Here is a 19,423-nt window from a genome sequence, read left to right as displayed (position 1 = left end):
TCCACAGGCCTTTCGTCCCTTCCCTTTGATTGTGAGGTCCAAAATCACATCCCCTGCTGGCGGTATTTCTTCAAAGTCCCCCCATTGTCAGTGTTTGGGTAGGTGTTGGGGGGAGGAGGGAGGAGTCACTGCTTCAAATGACACACTCATCCCCCCACCCCCAAAGACAGAGCAGACAAATGGAGAAACAAGCCCAGCGACAGCTGCTGAATGAATAAGACCCTCGCCGCGCCCCGCATGGAACAGCAATACCAAAGGTGACGACTGTATTTTTCAACACCTTTCCTCTTTTAGGTGTGTCCTTGACTCTGGCAACTGGGTTGTCTGCCTCCTGGGGAGCCCCGGGGAGGGGAGGGGAGTGCTCCTGCTCCCCTCAGAGCTGAGTAATGGTCCCCATGCTGCTGGAGAATGGCAGTGTGGAGTGTGGGTGACAGCCACCCTGTCACTGTCTGCACAGTCTCATACGGTCACACCCAACAGTCTGACCCAGCTCCTGCTCAGCCCGGCTCACCCTGACCCCTGCCACCCCCACCTTGGGAGTGAGATTTCAAACAGGTTTCCCCCTTCAGTTTACCAAGTTGCCTAGCAACCAACCAGTCAATGGCATGAAGCCCCACCCCCACCCACTTGACTTCACATCAAGCTCAGCCACCCCATTGGCTCCTGCCTAGTCCCACCTCTCAACCCCTGGTTTCAGGAACAATATGCCATACCCACTGCTGCTGGACCAGGGAACCCGCCAGTCCCCCTGCCCGACCCCCACCTCACTCATACGCCCCCCCACAAACAGACACGAAGACTCTAGTATCATAAAAACCTTTTTATATAAGCTCACCCACACCTCCCTCCGTTCCTCCCTGCCCTTTCTCGCCCTGGTGATCATCAGGGATGCTGGAGTCTGGGCCCCCCCCACACCACCAGAGCTGAAGCCGACATTCAAGGTGGACATGGCGTGTGGAGAGCAGGGGAAGGCCCAACTCCTCCTCTCCTTCGTCCCCACTCTCTGTGGGCTCGGGAAACACACGCTGACCGGAGGCAGTGGCCAGGAGAGGCAGGCTAGGGTGCAGGCTGAGGGAGAGATGGGGACGGTCTATCAGTGCCTTCAGTGAGGACACTTGCTCCCTCTGGGATTCACTTCCATCCCCAACCCAAGCCCCAACATCTCTGGAATGGAACTGAGGACCTCACGCCATTGGTGCAGTCCTTCTGGGGCAAAAAACTCAACACGGGCTCCGGCTTCCCATCATTGCCAGGCCCGCCCGTGTCCCACACAGAGACGGCCCCACTCGTGCTGCCACTCACTAGAAACTGCCCGGTCCTGGGGGAGAGAGGAGAGATTTGCTGGCAGAGGCCTCAGCCCTGGGGCAGGAACCACTCCCACCCAGGGGCTAGGACCCTACAGCTGGGCTCTGGCATTCCTAGGCTTGTCAGGGCCCTGTGTAGGAAGGAGCCACGGCCACTCACGGGTCCAGATCGAAGTAGATGCGCTGATTGGTGGTCACCTCTCGACCCAGGGACCATAGTGGGTAACCAGGCTGCCGGAGATCCCAGCACAGGAGCTCAGCATCCTGGAGACATGGAACAGGACCTGGAGTCGCCCCCAAAGCCCTGGATGTCTCTGCCTCCCTCGGGGTCTCCAGGCACTCCTTCAGCTTGGGATTGTTTCCCCACCCCCATTCCCCTACACTGCAGACTACATCCCCGCTCCTGCCCCGCTGCCCAGGTGCTTTGGGCTCTCAGGGTGTGACCCCTACCTTGCGGGCTCCTGAGAAGAAGCGGTTGCCATCGGGATGAAAGCAGAGGTGGGTGATGCCCCCTTGGTGCCCTCCCAGCAAGGCAAGAGGGGAACCATCACCCCAGGCATACAGACCCAGGGAGCGGCCGTAGGAGCCACAGGCATAGAGGGGCTGGGCTGGGCTGAAGGCTATACAGGAGATGATGCCGCTCTGGCCCTGCTTTTTTGCTAGAGAGGGAAGGAACAAAGTGGGGGAGGGGGCGATGGCTCCTGGCACTAACCAGGCTAAGCAGAGGTCTGTCTCCCATCCCAGCACCAACATACCTGGACTCAACATCTCCCCCATGCTGTGTGTCACAAGCAGGACAAAGACCTCTGATGCTCCCCACATCTATCCTCCCAAAGGACCTAAATGCCCAAGCCCCACTTCATCCCTCTCAAATCTCAGTTTTTCCTTGGACAGATGCAAGTTGAAGGCCTACAGGAAAATGGAATCAGCTTTATCAAAAATTTTCTAGAAAGATTTCAGAGACCAAAAGCTCACAGCTGACAGGGTATGGGTTCAGGAAGGAAGCAGTCCTTTGACCAGCTGGTTGACCTTGGGAAGGTTTCCTACCTGCTCTGAGTCTGTTTGCTCCTCTGCCGACTGGGCTGCACCTGCTCCCAGGCCGTACAGAGGACAGCGTGAAACCCCACAGGTGGCCCTCGGCTCACACAGGCCCCTGTGCGGGTGGCAGTGTTCTTCCCTCTCCTCCTCCCTTGGAGGCACAGATGCTTACCAAACGTGGCTCGGACCTCGCAGTCTCGGCCGGGCCGGGCCGTGGAGAAAACACGTACAGTCCGGTTGAAGCCACAGAAGAGCTGGGAGCCATCCGGGGAGAAGCAGAGCGAATGGGCTGCCGTCAGCTCATCCTGGGGGAAGGAAAGGGCTGAAAACAGGTCTTGCAAAGCCTTAGCTGCCTTCAAGGAAGGAGAGCCGGGCCAGTACGAGTGCTGGGGCTGAGCGTGGCGGTCCCTACCAGGTGGTTGTAGGCGCGAAAGGAAGCCCGGAGCTCTCCAGTGAATGCATCCCAGATATGAATCGGGTTCTCCCGGCTGCTGCTGGCCACGCTGAGAGAGACATGGACACTGAAACCCCGGTGCTGTCAAAGGAAGGGGAGGAATGGCCGGGCACGGTGGCTCACACCTGTAATCCCAGCACTTTGGGAGGCCAAGGCAGGTGGATCACTTGAGGTCAGGAGTTTGAGAGCAGCCTGGCCAACATGGTGACACCCTGTATCTACTACAAATACAAAAATCAGGCTGGGTGTCGTGGCTCACGCCTGTTATCCAAGCACTTTGGGAGGCCAAGGCAGGTGGATTACCTGAGGTCAGTTCGAGACCAGCCTGGCCAACATGGTGAAACCCCATCTCTATTAAAAATATAAAATTAGGCCGGGCGTGGTGGCTCAAGCCTGTAATCCCAGCACTTTGGGAGGCCGAGGTGGGTGAATCACGAGGTCAGGAGATCGAGACCATCCTGGCTAACACGGTGAAACCCCGTCTCTACTAAAATACAAAAAAACTAGCCGGGCGAGGTGATGGGCGCCTGTAGTCCCAGCTACTAGGGAGGCTGAAGCAGGAGAATGGTGTAAACCTGGGAGGCGGAGCTTGCAGTGAGCTCAGATCCGGCCACTACACTCCAGCCCGGGCGACAGAGCAAGACTCCGTCTCAAAAAATATATATATAAAATGAGCTGGGTGTGGTGGTGCACACCTGTAATCCCACCTACGCAGGAGAATCACTTGAAACTGGGAGGCGGAGGTTGCAGTGAGCTGAGACTACATCACTGCCCTCCAGCTTGGGTGACAGAGCGAGACTCAATCTAAAAACAAAAAAAAAAAAAAAAAAAAAAAAAAAAGGAAGGGGAGGAAGCCAACTGACCAGCCCCTCTGATAAGCACGCCAAGCCTTCCTCCTCTGAAGACCCCTGGCAGCCCTTGACTCTCCCAAGAGGCCCTGCTTGAAACTGGGTGGTGGGGCGGCAAGCGGGGAGGCAAACATTACTTACTAGGAGGTGTCTGGCTGGGCTGAGGACATCAGAGAATACCAGCAGTAATCATAGATGGTATCACCTTCCACCATTCGAAGGACAGGGACCTAGACAGAGACGTGGGAATGGCTGAGTCACTTGGAGGGAAAGGAGTCTGAGGCGCATGCTTCTAGCAGTGTTGTGGCAGATGGGGTGCATATACAGAGCAGAGATGCTGTCTCAATGTTCAAGGTGAACTCAGACTTTAATGTCAAATTTAGCTACCAAAAGCCATATAGATTCATACTTTTTTTTTTTTTTTTTGAGACGGAGTCTCGCTGTGTCCCCCAGGCTGCAGTGCAGTGGCGCGATCTCGGCTCACCACAAGCTCTGCCTCCCGGGTTCACACCATTCTCCTGCCTCAACCTCCCGAGTAGCTGGCATTACAGGCGCCCGCCACCAAGCTCGGCTCATTTTTTGTATTTTTAGTAGAGACGGAGTTTCACCGTGTTAGCCAGGATGGTCTCGATCTCCTGACCTCGTGATCCTCCCGCCTCGGCCTCCCAAAGTGCTGGGATTACAGGCGTGAGCCACCGCGCCCAGCCTTTTTTTTTTTTTTTTTTTTATTTTGAGACAGAACAGGCACCACCATGCCTGGCTAACTTTGTATTTTTTTTTTAGTAGAGACGGGGTTTCACCATATTGGCCAGGCTGGTCTCAAACTTCTGACCTCAGGTGATCCCCCCGCCTCGGCCTCCAAAAGTGCTGGGATTACAGGTGTGAACCACCGTGCCCGGCCTCATACTTTTTCTTTATAAACACTTAGAGAGGAAGAAACAAATAATAATACCCCAACCCAGAGACAAAGAACCAACCAATTATTCAAATACTTACTGAGTACATGCTAGGTGCCATTTGATTCTTTAAAAAATTATTAGTACAAAAATTAGCCGGGCATGGTGGCGGGCGCCTGTAATCTCAGATACTCTGGAGGCTGAGGCAGGAGAATCCCTTGAACCCAGGAGGCAAAGGTTGCAGTGAGCTGAGATCGCACCACTGCACTCCAGCCTAGGTGACACAGAGAGACACTGCCGGGAAGGGGAGGGGACGGGAGGGGAGTGGAGGGGACATCGGCCGGGCGCAGTGGCTCACACCTGTAATCCTAGCACTTAGGGAGGCTGGGGCAGCCAAATCGCTTGAGCCCAGGAGTTCAAGACCAGCCTGGGCAATATGGTAAAACACTGTCTCTACAAGAAAAAAAAAAATTAGCTGGGCATGGTAGCACATACCTGTAGTCCCAGCTACTAGGGAGGCTGAGGCATGAGAATTGCTTGAGCCCAGGAGGTAGAGACTGCAGTGAGCTGAAATCGTGCCACTGAACTTCAGCCTGGGTGACAGAGTGAGACACTATCTCAAAAATACAAAAACAGAAACAAAACAAAACCTCCCTACAAAAATAAAGAAAAAAAAAGTAAACAGGTCAAACATGCAAAGTACCTTATTAAAAAACAACCCTGTGACCCGTCCATCCAGCTGAAGAAAAAAAATATGTTTAAACCCCTTTCCTAACAGAAATTCTCCCTCAGAGGTAAACACTATCCTGAATTTATCACTGTCACACATTTCCTTAGGAATATTTATTTATTTCTTTATTAGGCAGAGTTTCGTTCTGTCACCCAGGCTGAGTGCAGTGGCACAATTTCAGCTCACTGCAACCTCTGCCTCCGGGGTTCAAGCAATTCTTGTGCCTCAGCCTTCCGAGTAGCTGGAATTGCAGGAGTTCACCTCCATGCTCGGCTAATTTTTTGTATTTTTAGTAGAGATGGGGTTTTGTCATGTTGGCCAGGCTGGTCTCAAACTCCTGGCCTCAAGTGATCTCCCTGACTCAGCCTCCCAAGATGCTGGGATTACAGGTGTGAGCCACTGCGCCCAGCCTAGGAGAGATACTATGGGAAAAAAAACAGTATCTAACATTGTCTTACAGGTCTTTAGACTTAATTTTTTTCTTTTTTTTTTTTTTTTTGAGACGGAGTCTTGCTCTGTCGCCCAGGCTGGAGTGCAGTGGTGCAATCTTAGCTCACTGCAACTTCTGCCTCAGCCTCCCAAGTAGCTACGATTACAGGCGCCTGCCATCACGCCTGGCTAATTTTTTTGTATTTTTAGTAGAGACAGGGTTTCACCGTCTTCGCCAGCTTGGTCTTGAACTCCTGATCTCGTGATCCCCCCGCCTCAGTCTCCCAAGTGCTAGGCTTACAGGCATGAGACACCACGCCCAGCGTGCCTGGCTAATTTTTTAAATTTTTTTTTGTAGAGACAGGGGTCTGTGTTGCTCAGGCTGGTCTAAAACTCCTGGCTTCGAGCAATCGAACCACCTCAGTCTTTCAATGCACTGGGATTACAAGCATGAGCCACCATGCCCGGCCTAGACTTAACAGGAATGGTATCATATCATATACATCCCTCTGTGATAGGAAGCTTTAACCATGGAAACACAGTTTGCTGTAATTCATGCATTTTCACTGCTGTATAGTACTCCACTCACGAATATAGTCAAACTGATTTACCCTTCTTCTCTTTAGTGTCACTGATGGTTTTTCCATTTTTTGGCTAGTATGCTTTAACATTCTGTACACATGTAGAAGGGTTTCTCTATAGTTTCTGCTGAAGAGTAAAATTACTGGTCTCTATGCTATGCACTTTGTCAACTTTGTAAGATACTATAATGTTAATCTCTTTCCCAAAGCACTTATCCCAACGTCCTCTCCCACCAGCAGCATATAAGAGTCTCTATTCTAGCCTGGGCAATATAGCAAGACCCTAATTCTACAAAAAATTTAACAATTCATCAGGCATGTTGGCATATTTGTAGTCCCATCTGTTTGGGAGAGTGAGGCAGGAGGACTGCTTGACCCCAGGAGTTTGAGGCTGCAGTGCACCATGTTCGCACCACTGCACTCCAGCCTGGGCAACCGAGCAAGATCATGTCTCCAAAAAAAAAAAAAAAAAAAAAAAGTATCTATTGTTCTTTATCCTCTTGGTATTACCAGACTGTTACATTTTTCTCAATTTGAAGGTGGTAAAATGGCATTTCATTACAGCATAAATTTGTATTTCCATCATTACTATAAGAGAGGTTAGATTATTTCCTCTATGTTTACTGGCCATTTAGGTACACCTTTTCATAAATTTTGCCCATTTTCTTTCTTTCCTTTTCTTTTCTCTTTTTTTTTTTTTTTTTTTTTTTTTTTGAGACAGTCTTTCTGTGTTCCCCAAGCTGGAGGGCAGTGGCACAATCTCCGCTCACTACAACCTCTGCCTCCTGGGTTCAAGCAACTCTAACAGCCTCCCAAGTAGCTGGGACTACAGGCGTTATTAACCACCAAGCCTGGCTAATTTTTATCCTTTTTAGCAGAGATGGGGTTTCACCATGTTGGCCAGGCTGGTCTCAAACTCCCAGCCTCAAGTGATCTGCCTACCTTGGCCTCCCAAAGTGGGGATTACAGGTGTGAGCCACTGTGCCTGGCCAGTTGTTGTCTTTTTCTTTTTCTTTTTTTTTTTGGAGGCAGAATCTCGCTCTATTTCCCAGGCTGAGTGCCGTGGCACGATCTCGGCTCACTGCAACCTCCACCTCCCAGGTTCAAGCAATTTTCCTGCCTCAGCCTCCTGAGTAGCTGAGTAGCAGGCATAGGCGCCTGCCACTATGCCCAGCTAATTTTTGTATTTTTAGTAGAGACAGGGTTTCGCCATGTTGGTCAGGCTGGTCTTGAACTCCTGACCTCAGGTGAACAGCCTGCCTTGGCCTCCCAAAGTGCTGGGATTACAGGTGTGAGCCACCGCGTCCAGCCCTCTTTTTCTTACTGATTTGTGAGAGATAAATAGTCTGAACACTGTCCTTCGTCAGTTGTCTGCGGGGCCTCAGGCTGATGTCAACCAGCCAGGACTTCAGCATCCACCTCTATACTCTGAACCCATATATCCAACTGCCACTGGATCATCCCACAGGTTGCTCAAACTCAATTTGTCCATAATGTGCCTAGCATCCGCCACCATCAAACCTGCTGTTCCTCCTGGACTCCACATCAGTGCTCAATCCTGAAATCTGAGCACCAGCCTTGACTGCTACCACTCTTCACTTCCTTTTCACTCCTGGTCCAACCCAATACCAGATCTTGCCAGTTCCTCCTCCTAGCCTTCCATTACCACGCTGCTACCCCCGACCCACCTCTCAAGGCTCATCTCTATCTGCTCATTCCCTTAAAAATCTCTGAGTCCTGGCCAGTCGCAGTGGCTCACGCCCGTAATCCCAGCACTTTGGGAGGCCGAGACGGGCGGATCACGAGGTCAGGAGATCGAGACCATCCTGGCTAACGTGGTGAAACCCCGTGTCTACTAAAAATACAAAAAATTAGCCGGGCGTGGTGCCGGGCGCCTGTAGTCCCAGCTACTTGGGAGGCTGAGGCAGGAGAATGGCGTGAACTCGGGAGGCGGAGCTTGCTGTGAGTTGAGATTGCACCGATGCACTCCAGCCTGGGCGACAGAGCGAGACTCCATTTCTTTTTTTTTTTTTTTTTTTTTTTTTTTTTTTTTGAGACAGAGTCTCGCTCTGCCGCCTAGGCTGGAGTGCAGTGGCCGGATCTCGGCTCACTGCAAGCTCCGCCTCCCGGGTTCACGCCATTCTCCTGCCTCAGCCTCCCGAGTAGCTGGGACTACAGGCGCCCGCCACCTCGCCCGGCTAGTTTTTTTGTATTTTTTAGTAGAGACGGGGTTTCACCGTGTCAGCCAGGATGGTCTCGATCTCCTGACCTCGTGATCCGCCCGTCTCGGCCTCCCAAAGTGCTGGGATTACAGGCTTGAGCCACCGCGCCCGGCCGACACTCCATTTCAAAAAAAAAAAAAAAAAAAAAAATCTGAGTCCCGCCATTTTGACTCTCAGGTCCCATAAAGTGCCAACTCGCCACACTTTCAACCTACTGGCTTTCACATGTCCTAGGCTCCAAGTCTGGAATATTCTTCCTTCATCTCCCCCAACGACTCCTCCTGGCTGAATCTTAGTCATCCTTCAGGTCTCTTAGATGCTTCTTCCTCTGGGACGCTTCCGTAACCCCTCCAGCTAAGCAAGGCGTCCCTGCTCCACTTTCCTATAGCCCTGGGTGCTCCTCACTCCCCTTCCGTCAAACCTATCAGAGAAGGAGAGAATCACATCTGCCTTGCTCTCACCACTGCTTCCCCAGCACCTGGTGTAGAATCGGCAGTCAATAAAGATGGTTTTAATGAGCAAAAGGAGGCAGGAGACTGTTTCAGCAACATAGGCCCAAAATAATAAGACCTTGAATTAAAGTAGAGGCAGTGGGATGGACAGATGTGGGTGGATTAGGAAGATTAGGCGGACTTGATGGGATTTGGGAAGTAATTGGATGTGAGGGATTAGGAAAAGGGAGATTAAAGGATGACAGAGACCCTGGCTTCTGGCTTGGATACCTGAGGTCACCAAAACGGTGGGAGAACTGGAGAGCACAGGAAGGCTGTACAGCGGGAGAGACAGTCAGCATAAGCCTCAAAGGAAAAAGTTTCACCAAGACGAAAGAGCAATTGTGTGGCTACAGCATTTGGGATGAAGAAGCTGCTCCCCGGCCCCACCCTGAGAGATGTAGGGCGCAGAGGATGCAAAGTGTCTCCTGGAGAGGGCCAGACGAGGAGTAGAGGCTTCCCGCAAGAGCCATGGGGGAGGGCAAGTCTCAGGAAAGACGCTGGGGAGTTGGAAATAAGACTTACAGAAAGTTCTGTGAAAAGGTAGAAAATAAAGGAGAAAAACCGAGAAACTATATTGGGAAGAAGACTCAGTACACACAAGTATACGGAATTACCCAAATACGCCCTTCCCCAATTTTCTGACCTATAGAAATTTTATCTATTTCAGGCAGAGCGCGGTGGCTCACGCCTGTAATCCCAGCACCATGGGAGGCCGAGGCGGGCAGATCACGAGGTCAGGAGATGGAGACCATCCTGGCTAATGTGGTGAAACCCCGTCTCAACTAAAAATACAAAAAACTAGCCGGGCGAGGTGGCGGGCGCCTGTAGTCCCAGCTACTTGGGAGGCTGAGGCAGGAGAATGGCGTGAACCCGGGAGGCGGAGCTTGCAGTGATACAATCAGGCCACTGCACTCCAGTCTGGGCGACAGAGAGAGACTCCGCCTCAAAAAAAAAGAAAAGAAAGAAATTTTATCTATTTCAAATGCTAAACTTATAGACACTAAAAATGAAAACACCTAATGAGTAAGGTTGCGATAGAACTGGTACACTAGCAGGAAAAAATAAATAAATAAATAAGGCACAAAAAGTTTTTGGTCGGTTGTTTTGAGACAGTCTTGCTCTGTCACCCAGTACAATGGTGCGATCAAAGGTCATGGCAGCCTTACCCTCGCAGGCTCAAGCGATCCTCCCACCTCAGCCTCCCAAGTAGCTGCGACCACAGGCCCAACTTTTTTGACAGGATCTGGCTGTGTTACCAAGGCTGGTCTCAAACTCCTGGGCTCAAGCATTCCTCCCACCTTGGCCTCCCAAAGTGCTGGGATTATAGGCATGAGCCACCACACCAGCCACAAAAATCTTTTGAAAACAAACTCACTGGCCAGGAGCGGTGGCTCACGTCTGTAATCCCAGCACTTTAGGAGGCGGAAGTGGGTGGAACACTTAAGGTCAGGAGTTTGAGACCAGCCTGGCCAACATGGTGAAACCCCATCTCTACTAAAAATACAAAAATTAGCCTGGTGCGGTGGTGCGCGCCTGTAATCCCAGCTACTTGGGAAGCTGAGGCAGGAGAATCGCTTGAACTGGGAGACAGAGGTTGCAGTGAGGCAAGGTCACACCACTGCACTCCAGCCTGGGCCATAGAGCAAGACTCTGTCTCAAAAAAAAAAAAGAAAACAAATTGACTATCTGTATTGCAAGATATATTAAAAAAAGCTGATATTGTCCTAGGATATTTCTTATTCATAAAATTTATCTTAAGACTAGGTGTGGTGGCTCACACCTGTAATCCCAACACTCTGGGAGGCAGAGGTGGATGGATCACTTGAGGTCAGGAGTAGAGACCAGCCTGGCCAAAATGGTAAAACCCCGTCTCTACTAAAAATACAAAAATTATCCAGGCATGGTGGCACACGCCTGTAATCCCAGCTACTCAGGAGGCTGAGGAAGGAGAATCGCTTGAACCTGGGAGGAGGAGGTTTCAGTGAGCCAAGATCATGCCACTGCACTCCAGCCTGGGTGACAGAGCAAGACTCTGTCTCAAAAAAAAAAAAAAAAAAAAAAATTATCTTGACAAAAGAACCTCCCTCAAAATACATGAAGATAATTTGTTCACTGAAGAATCATTTATAATATAATAATCCTGGAAACAACCCAAATGTCCAAAACAGGAGAAGAGGTAAGAAAATTATCATAAGCACTCAATGCAATATCACACACCATTAAACATCATAACAGTGAAGACTACCACAAAAAACATTTAGGATATGATTGTTAAAAGGAAAAAACGAATGTATAAAACCATGTACTATATGATTACAACCCATAAAAGCTTTCAGTACTTGGACAGAGCTTAGAAAGAAATGTAGAAAAATTCAGAGGGCTAAATTCTGCAGTGGCAGGTAATGACGATTTTTTTCTTTTTTTAACATTCCCATTTCTCTTAAACAAGTTTTCGCAATACTCAGCACCCCCCTCCCCGCCCTGCCCCACATTTCCATAGTCTCTTCTAACTATCCCTGCCTTGAAACAACCTCTCACCTCCTGAACTCTTTTAACATGGCTGCACCGGCTGCACCACCACCCCCGGCCCTGAGGAACCAGGGTTTAGGGCTTAGATCACCTTATAGTTTGCACAGAGAACTCCAATGTCTACAGCCTCCAGCCTTAAAGAGTTGCATGGCAGGTAAGCACTCAGGACCAGCCTTGGAACTGAGCACCTTTCTTAACGAGCCAACAAGACTCAGCCCTGCCGCGGATCACTTGAGGACAGGAGTTTGAGAACAGCCTGGGCAACATGGAGAAATCCCGTCTCTACTCAAAATACAAAAATTAAGTTGGGCGTGGTGGCACACGCCTGTAGCCCCAGCTACTTGGGAGGGTGAGGCATGAGAATCACTTGAAACTGGGAGGCGGAGGTTGTAGTGAGCTGAGATCGCGCCACTGCCCACTGCTCCAGCCTGAGCAAGAGTGAGACCCTGTCTCAAAAAACAAAACAAAAAGACTCACCCCTGCCCCATCCTCCTATTAACCTCAAGCACTACAGAGAGAAGTCCTGGTCTTCTGGGTCATCTGGCATCACCACGACCTGTATACTGCTCCACACACACCCTAATCTGCCCCAAACCCACTGAAATTCCTACTCAAGGATCTAAAAACCAGCTGGGCACAGTGGCTCATGCCTGTAATCCCAACATTTTGAGAGGCCAAGGCAGGAGAATCGCTTGAAGCCAGGAGTTTGAGACCAGCCTGGACAACACAGCGAGACCCCATTTCTACAGAAAGTACAAAAATTAGCTGAGCATGGTGGCATGGCCTATAGTCTCAGCTACTCGGGAGGAGTTCAAGGCTGTAGTGAGCTATGATTGCGACTGCACTCTATCCAGCCTGGGCAACAGAGCGAGACTCCATCTCTAATAAAATAAATAAATAATAACACTCTGCCATATTTCTCATCTTCTCCTCAGAATGATCCATTTGCCCCTGCACTTGCCTGGCTCTGGCAATCCCCCAGCCCTCTCAAGCTGAGATGGCTTTAATGCTCACGGCCAGCTGTCCCCAGTACACACCTCAAGGACAAGAGGTGGCTGGGTGTCATTATGCCCCCTGCTGTCAAACCCCAGCTCCTCTGCAGTTCTTGTCATCAGGCTAGCTTCCCCTGTTTTATCACCCTCCCTCAACCACTAAGACTCTACCGCCTGGTTCGCCATCTCACTGCCCACAAACAGTCCTGTTATCATTCTTGTTTTTTTGTGGGGGTTCTTGTTTTTGTTTCTGAGATGGAGTCTCGCTCTGTCGCCCAGGCTGGAGTGCAGTGGTGAGATCTCGGCTCACTGCAACCTCCGCCTCCCGGGTTCAAGCAATTCTCCTGCCTCAGTCTCCCAAGTAGCTGAGACTACAGGCAATCACCACCATGCCTGACTAATTTTGTATTTTTTTTTTAGTAGAGACAGGGTTTCACCATGTTGGCCAGACTGGTCTCAAACGCTTGACCTTAAGGTGATCCACCCGCCTCGGCCTCCCAAAGTGTCGGGATTACAGGCGTGAGCCACCACGCCTGACCCTGCTCTGTTATTTCTACCATGACAATTTATTCAGCTTCATCAAAAACACATTTACAGTCCAGTTCCTTACCCACTTAAGATTCTAGTCCACCATGGCATGCACACCCTTAAAGACACTCTCGAGAAAGACAAGGGTTTGTTTTTCTCTCCTGGTAAACCTCAACCAGACCATCCTCCTATTCTTGGCTTGCATGCAACTGATACCAGGGACTACTAGTGTTTACTGAACACTTACTATATGCCAGGTGCTGTTTTAAGTGCTTTTTTATTTATTTTATTATTATTTTTTTGAGACTGGATCTTGCTCTGTTGCACAGACTGGAGTGCAGTGGTGTCATCGGCTCACTGCAACCTCCGCCTCCTGCGTTCGAGCAATTCTCTTGCCTCAAATCTCCCAAGTAGCTGGGATTACAGGTGCCTGCCACTAAGCCTGGCTAATTTTTGTATTTTTAGTAAAGACAGGGTTTCACTTTGTTGGCCAGGTTGGTCTCAAATTCCTGACCTCAGGCTATCCACCTGCCTCGGCCTCCCAAAGTGCTGGGATTACAGGTGTGAGTCACCATGCCCGGCCCTAAGTGCTTTAATTCATTACTGATTCTTTTAATTCTCACAACCCTGTGAGGCAGGTGCTATTATAATTATCCCCATTTTACAAACAGAGAAACTATAGTCATTTAACTTGCCAGGGAAGATGCACAGTCACACTAACCGGTCTCATTTCAAATTAATGGCAACAGACCTCTAGTGGGCACTGAGCGAAAAGCAGCACAACTGCCACATACCTTGGTGGGTCTAATTTTCTTTCTTTTGTTGTTTTTTTTTTTGAGACAGGGTCTCGCTCCATCACCTAGGGTGGGGTATAGGGCACAATCATAGCTCACTGCACTGTAGCCTTGAACTTCTGGGTTCAAGCAATCCTTCTGCCTCAGCCTCCCAAGGAACTGGGAGTACAGGCACACACCATCATACTCAACCATTTTTTAAATGTTTTGTAGAGATAGGATCTTGCTGTATTGCCCAGGCTGCTGTTGAGCTCCTGACCCGAGGTGATCCTCCTGCTTTAGCCTTTCAAAGTGCTGGGACTACAGGCATGAGCCACTGTGCCCGGCCCTGATTTTCTATTCTCTAGGACAGATCATTTCATATTTTCTCTCTCTGCACAGACCCTCTTCCTTTGGCTGAAAATCTCTCTTTATGCTTCACCGAGAATTCAGAAGCCAAGAGACAGAAACACTCAAATCTGGGCCAGGCACACTCATGCCTGTATCCTTAGCACGTTGGATGAGGATGAGGTGGGAGGATTGTTTGAGGCCCGGAGTTTGAGACTAGTCTGGGCAACATAGCAAGACTCCGTCTCTAAAAATAAAATTTAAAACCTAGCTGGGTATGGTGGCACACACCTGTGATCCCAGCTACTCAGGAGGCTGAGGCAGGAGGATTGCTTAAGCCCAGGAAGTTGAGGCTGAAGTGAGTTGTGATCACACCACTGCATTCCTGACTGGGAAATGGAGAGAGACCCTGTCTCAGAACAAAAACCACTCAGATCTTCCAACTGCCAAACAGCAGCTTCTGAATGCTCCTCCACCTTTCCTTCTATTGCAAGGAAGGATTCTGTGCCTATCAAAGTCAAGTCCTTTAACGTGCTCTAGCTCCTGTCTTCGCCCAGCCACTCGGGTTTTGTTATCCCCCCTCTCTCCTATAGCATCAATCCCTCCCTCTCTACAGGACTATTCCTGATGTCAGAGAAGCACCCCATAAACCCTTCTTTGGCATCGCTTCCCTTCCGATCACCGATCCATTTCTTGGCTCCCTTTCACAGCAAAACTTTCCCAAAGAATTGTCTAGGCCGGGCACGGTGGCTCACACCTGTACTTCCAGCACTTTGGGAGGCCGAGGCAGGTGGATCACAAGGTCAGGAGTTCGAGACAAGCCTGGCCAAGAGTGAAACCCCATCTCTACTAAAAATACAAAACATTACCTGGGCGTAGTGGTGTGCACTTGTAACCCCAGCTACTCAGGAGGCTGAGGCAGGAGAATCGCTTGAACCCGGGAGGCAGAGGTTCAGTGAGCTGAGATCATGCCATTGTACTCCCACCCAGGCAACAGCACAAGACTCCATCTCAAAAGAAAAAAAAAGATTGGCTATACTTTTCTTCCACCCATCCTGATCAGATTCTGCCTCCATCACTTCCCTGAAAGTGCTCTTGTCAAGGTCACTAATGTCTCTTGGGTCATTCTCTAAATTCGCCTCACTCTCTCTCTCAGCAGCATGAATCAGTCTCCACCTCCCTGCGCTGGAGCATTCAGGCACTCAAGGCTCTGCTGGGGCCTTCTCCTCCTCCATCAGCATTCTTTCTTTCTTTCTTTTTTTTTTTTTTTTTTTTGAGATGGAGTTTCACTCTTGTTACCCAGGCTGGAGTGCAGTGGCACGATCCCGGCTCACCGCAACCTCCGTCTCCTTGGTCCAAGCAATTCTCCTGCCTCAGCCTCCAAAGTAGCTGGGATTACAGGCGCCTGCCACCACGCCCGGCTGATTTTTCTGTATTTTTAGTAGAGATGGGGTTTCATCATGTTGGCCAGGCTGGTCTTGAACTCCTGACCTCAGGTGATCCACCCGCCTCAGCCTCCCAAAATGTTGGGATTACAGGCATGAGTCACCATGCCTGGCCCCGGATTTCACTCTTGCCCACCCATAAACCATTCACTCTTCTGTTTTAAAACTCTCGGCCAGGCGTGGTGGCTCATGCCTATAATCCCAGCACTTTGGGAGGCCGAGGTGGGCGGATCACAAGGTCAGGAGCTCAGACCAGCCTGGCCAATACAGTGAAATCCCATCTCTACTAAAAAAATACAAAAAAATTAGCCAGGCGTGGTGGCACACGCCTGTAATCCCAGCTACTCGGGAGGCTGAGGCAGGAGAATTGTTTGAACCTGGGAGGCAGAGGTTGTGGTAAGCTGAGATCGCGCCACTGCACTCCAGCCTAGGCAACAGAGTGAGACGCCATCTCAAAAAAAAAAAAAAAAAAAAATTAGCCAGGCATGGTGGCACATGCCTATAATCTCTGCTACTCAGGAGGCTGAGACAGGAGAATCACTTGAACCCAGGAGGCAGAAGATGCAGTGAGCCAAGATCGCGCCACTGCATTCCAGCCTGTGCAACAAGAGGAAGACTCATCTCAAAAAAAAAAAAAAAACCCTCTCTCATGACTTCCCAAATAAACTCCAAATGCCTTACCCATAAGACCCAACACAACGTGGCTGCTCTTCTCTGTCCTCGCCCCGCTATCTCCCTCACTTGCCTCAGTCTGGCTATACTAGCATTCTGGGTTTTTTATTTTGTGTTTGTTTGTTTGTTTGTTTTGAGATGGAGTGCAATGGTGTGATCTCGGCTCACTGCAACCTCCACCTCTCGGGTTCAAGTGATTCTCCTGCCTCAGTCTCTCAAGTAGCTGGGATTACAGGCACCCATCATCACATCCAGCAAATTTTTATATTTTTGTAGAGACGGGTTTTTGCCATGTTGGCCAGCCTGGTCTCGAACTCCTGACCTCAGGTGATCTGCCTGCCTCAGCTTCCCAAAGTGCCGGGATTACAGGTGTGACCCACCGAGCCTGGTCTGTTTTGTTGTTTTTTGAGATGGAGTCTCACTCTGTCGCCCAGGCTGAAGTGCAGTGGTACAGTCTTGTCTGACTGCAGCCTCCACCTCTTCCGAGTTTAAGAGATTCTCCTGCCTCAGCCACACGAGTAGCTGGGATTACAGGCATGTGCCACTACATGCAGCTAATTTTTGTATTTTTAGTAGAGATGGGGTTTCACCATATTGGCCAGGCTAGTCTTGAACTTCTGGCCTCAAGTGATCTGCCCACCTCGGCCTCCCAAGTAGCTGGGATTACAGGTGTAAGCCACCGTGCCAGGCCTTTCTGGTCTTTTAACACACAAAGCTATTTCCCAGTTCTGGGTGTTTATACTATCATTGCCAGTTTCTGGAAAGCTCTTTCCGGAAGTGTTCACTTGACTGACCCCTTATCCTCCTTCAGGTCTTAGTTGAAATGCCTCCTTGTCAGAGAGCTCCTTCCTGACCATTTTATGCAATGTGCTTTCCTCTAGTTAGTCTCTCTTCATTCTGTGTATTTCCTTCAGAGCATTTATTATCATCTTGGTCCTGATGCCTGCTGGTTTACGTATTTGTTGTCTATCTCCCACAGAGAAAGCAAACCAGCCTTTCATCTGTCTTGTCCACCACTTTATCCCAGCACGGTGACTAACATGTATCAGTAGTCAATCAATAAATATCTATAGGCCGGGCACGGTGACTCACGCCTGTAATCCCCACACTTTGGGAGGCCAAGGTGGGCGGATCATCTGAGGTCAGAAATTTGATATCAGCCTGCCCAACATGGCGAAACCCCATCTCTACTAAAAATACAAAAATGAGTCGAGTGTGATGGCATGCACCTGAAGTACCAGCTACTCCGGGGACTGAGGCAGGAGAATCGCTTGAACCCAGAAGGCAGAGGTTGCAGTGAGCTGAGATCGCACTACGGCACTCCAGCCTGGGTTTCAGAGCAAGACCCTGTCTCAAAAAAATAATAAATATAAATACATATATACTGCCACAAGAAATTCACTACTTTTTTAGCGAAAAACACAGATTCCTAATTAAAGAAAGGGGAAACGTCTCTCTAAATAACTTCAGAATTCAGGGCAGAAAACGCTACACGTGGAAACATCTTGAAAAACAGTCCCGTTTGTGAACAGGAAGCACTTGGACTACACTTTCTCCATCTCCATGAAGGACTTAAATGTGCAGCACTGAGGAAGGGGCAGAGTTAGCCCCAGTCCTTACCATTTCTGCATATTCCACCTGCTCCCCCTCGTGGTACAGCTCTGGGGGCAGGTTATAAATTCGCAAGATGTTATCAGCACTATTGGTCAAGATGCAGGAACCGTCAGGAGCCCTAGAAACAGGAAAGAGTTACAAAGCTGGCCAGACCTATGCTTTTCAAGTGTAGGTCTAGGGCTGAGCCTACCTCTGGGGTAGGTAAGCCCCCCTGAATCCTTGAGGGAAGGAGAAGACACACACTGCTAGATAAAATGTAAGTTCAGTCTGAAAGGGCTACGTGCTCCTTCTCCCAGCTCTGGGGCATCCCTCTCCTAGATAACCGGACTGTTCTACGGTGAAAATCTTGGGGGTGGTCAGCTCCCTGCCCCGTTGTTATCCTTACCACTTACAGCCTTTCAAGAAGTTCTCAGGTTGGGTGCTAAACTCTGACCAGGAACCACTGAGAAATCGAGGCAGCTGGGAGAAGCTGTAGTTCCAAGCACTGAAAGGAAGATGGGGGACAACAAACCTGGGTCGCCAAGCAACGGAGGCAGGGGCCTAGAGAAGTGGTTCTGAGGACCAGAGGACAGGTCGACCTCACACTTCATCTCCCCAGACTCCACACTCCACTGCCATCACCACTTACGTGTCTCCCTCGTCCTCTGCAGCGGGTTCCCCAGAGGCATCTTCCATGGCTTCTTCAGACCCCAACTCTGGCCTGTTCGCTTCTTCTTCAGAAAGGCTCCCGTTTGCTTCTTCTGCAGGAAGTCTCGTATTTTCAGAAAGTTCTTGCTCCTCGATTTGAGGACTCAACTCACTAGGAGCACCAAACTCTGTTTCCAGGGGAGTGGAGAGAGAAACTGGGTCCCCCTCCCCTAGCTCCTGGGACACAGCTGAGCCAGCCACAGGATCTGGGGACAACCGGGGCGGATCCTCCCTTTCGAGAGGCGGTGGCATCAGTTCAGGGTTCGCATTTTTATCCATCGGGGAAGCGTGGGGAGAAGGATGGGCCGGAGCTGGATCCTGGTCTGAGGGACAGCAGTCCGGAGCTAACGGTTGAGTCTCCAAAGTCTTCATACTGCAGAGGAAGCACAGCGGACATTAGCCTCAGCCAGGATGGCTTCGAAGTTCTCAGGGATCCGATGCAGAGCTAATGAAACCCACCTGTGCTTCCTTCCTCTTCTGGGAGGAGGTAGAAGACTCCCGGGAGGAGAGGAGAACAGCGGACGCCAATTTTGAAAGCACTGCGTTCCTTAGCACCGCAGGTCGCTACGAGCCTCTTGCTGTCGCGGGATTTGGGCCCACCTTCCGATTGGGCCGCTGCATCCCGGATCAGATTTCGCGGGCGACCCACGGAACCCGCGGAGCCGGGACGTGAAAGGTTATAAGGTTTCCCGTTCCCATCAAGCCCTAGGGCTTCTCGTGGCTGCTGGGAGTTGTAGTCTAAACTCTTCTATCGGCCGGGCACGGTGGCTCAAGCCTGTAATCCCAGCACTTTGGGAGGCCGAGACGGGCGGATCACGAGGTCAGGAGATCGAGACCAG

General features: G+C 50.3%; 1 protein-coding gene across 2 annotated transcripts; it reads right to left on the bottom strand.

The window, feature by feature from the left end:
• Window positions 1-805: 805 nt before the first annotated feature.
• LOC105473693 (WD repeat containing antisense to TP53) lies at window positions 806-19,182 on the bottom strand. 2 transcript variants are annotated; one of them, XM_011727626.3, is made up of 11 exons: window positions 19,044-19,182; window positions 18,526-18,957; window positions 18,283-18,381; window positions 17,904-18,015; window positions 3,786-3,874; window positions 2,755-2,845; window positions 2,515-2,647; window positions 1,755-1,963; window positions 1,465-1,568; window positions 1,184-1,318; window positions 806-1,068 (listed from the first exon to the last, which is right to left on the bottom strand). In XM_011727626.3, exons 2-11 carry the CDS (start codon window positions 18,954-18,956, stop codon window positions 822-824), a joined length of 1,650 nt encoding a protein of 549 aa, XP_011725928.2. In that variant the 5' UTR covers window position 18,957; window positions 19,044-19,182; the 3' UTR covers window positions 806-821. The 2 variants fall into 2 exon arrangements, with proteins under 2 accessions (XP_011725928.2, XP_011725937.2); XM_011727635.3 differs by lacking the exon at window positions 1,184-1,318.
• Window positions 19,183-19,423: the final 241 nt, after the last annotated feature.

The sequence above is a fragment of the Macaca nemestrina genome, chromosome 17 (assembly GCF_043159975.1).
Source record: "Macaca nemestrina isolate mMacNem1 chromosome 17, mMacNem.hap1, whole genome shotgun sequence".
NCBI lineage: Eukaryota > Metazoa > Chordata > Mammalia > Primates > Cercopithecidae > Macaca > Macaca nemestrina.
The sequence above is the reverse complement of the archived record's forward strand: the minus strand, read 5'-3'. Positions and strand labels throughout refer to the sequence as shown.

Excerpts from the sequence above, each read along its gene's own strand:
- LOC105473693 (XM_011727626.3), bottom strand. The coding sequence starts at position 18,956 with ATGAAGACTTTGGAGACTCAACCGTTAGCTCCGGACTGCTGTCCCTCA. Across the intron at positions 3,875-17,903 it reads AGGTGGAATATGCAGAAATG|GTCCCTGTCCTTCGAATGGT; the intron begins GTAAGGACTGGG and ends GTCTCTGTCTAG. Across the intron at positions 2,648-2,754 it reads TTCGCGCCTACAACCACCTG|GATGAGCTGACGGCAGCCCA; the intron begins GTAGGGACCGCC and ends TCCTTCCCCCAG.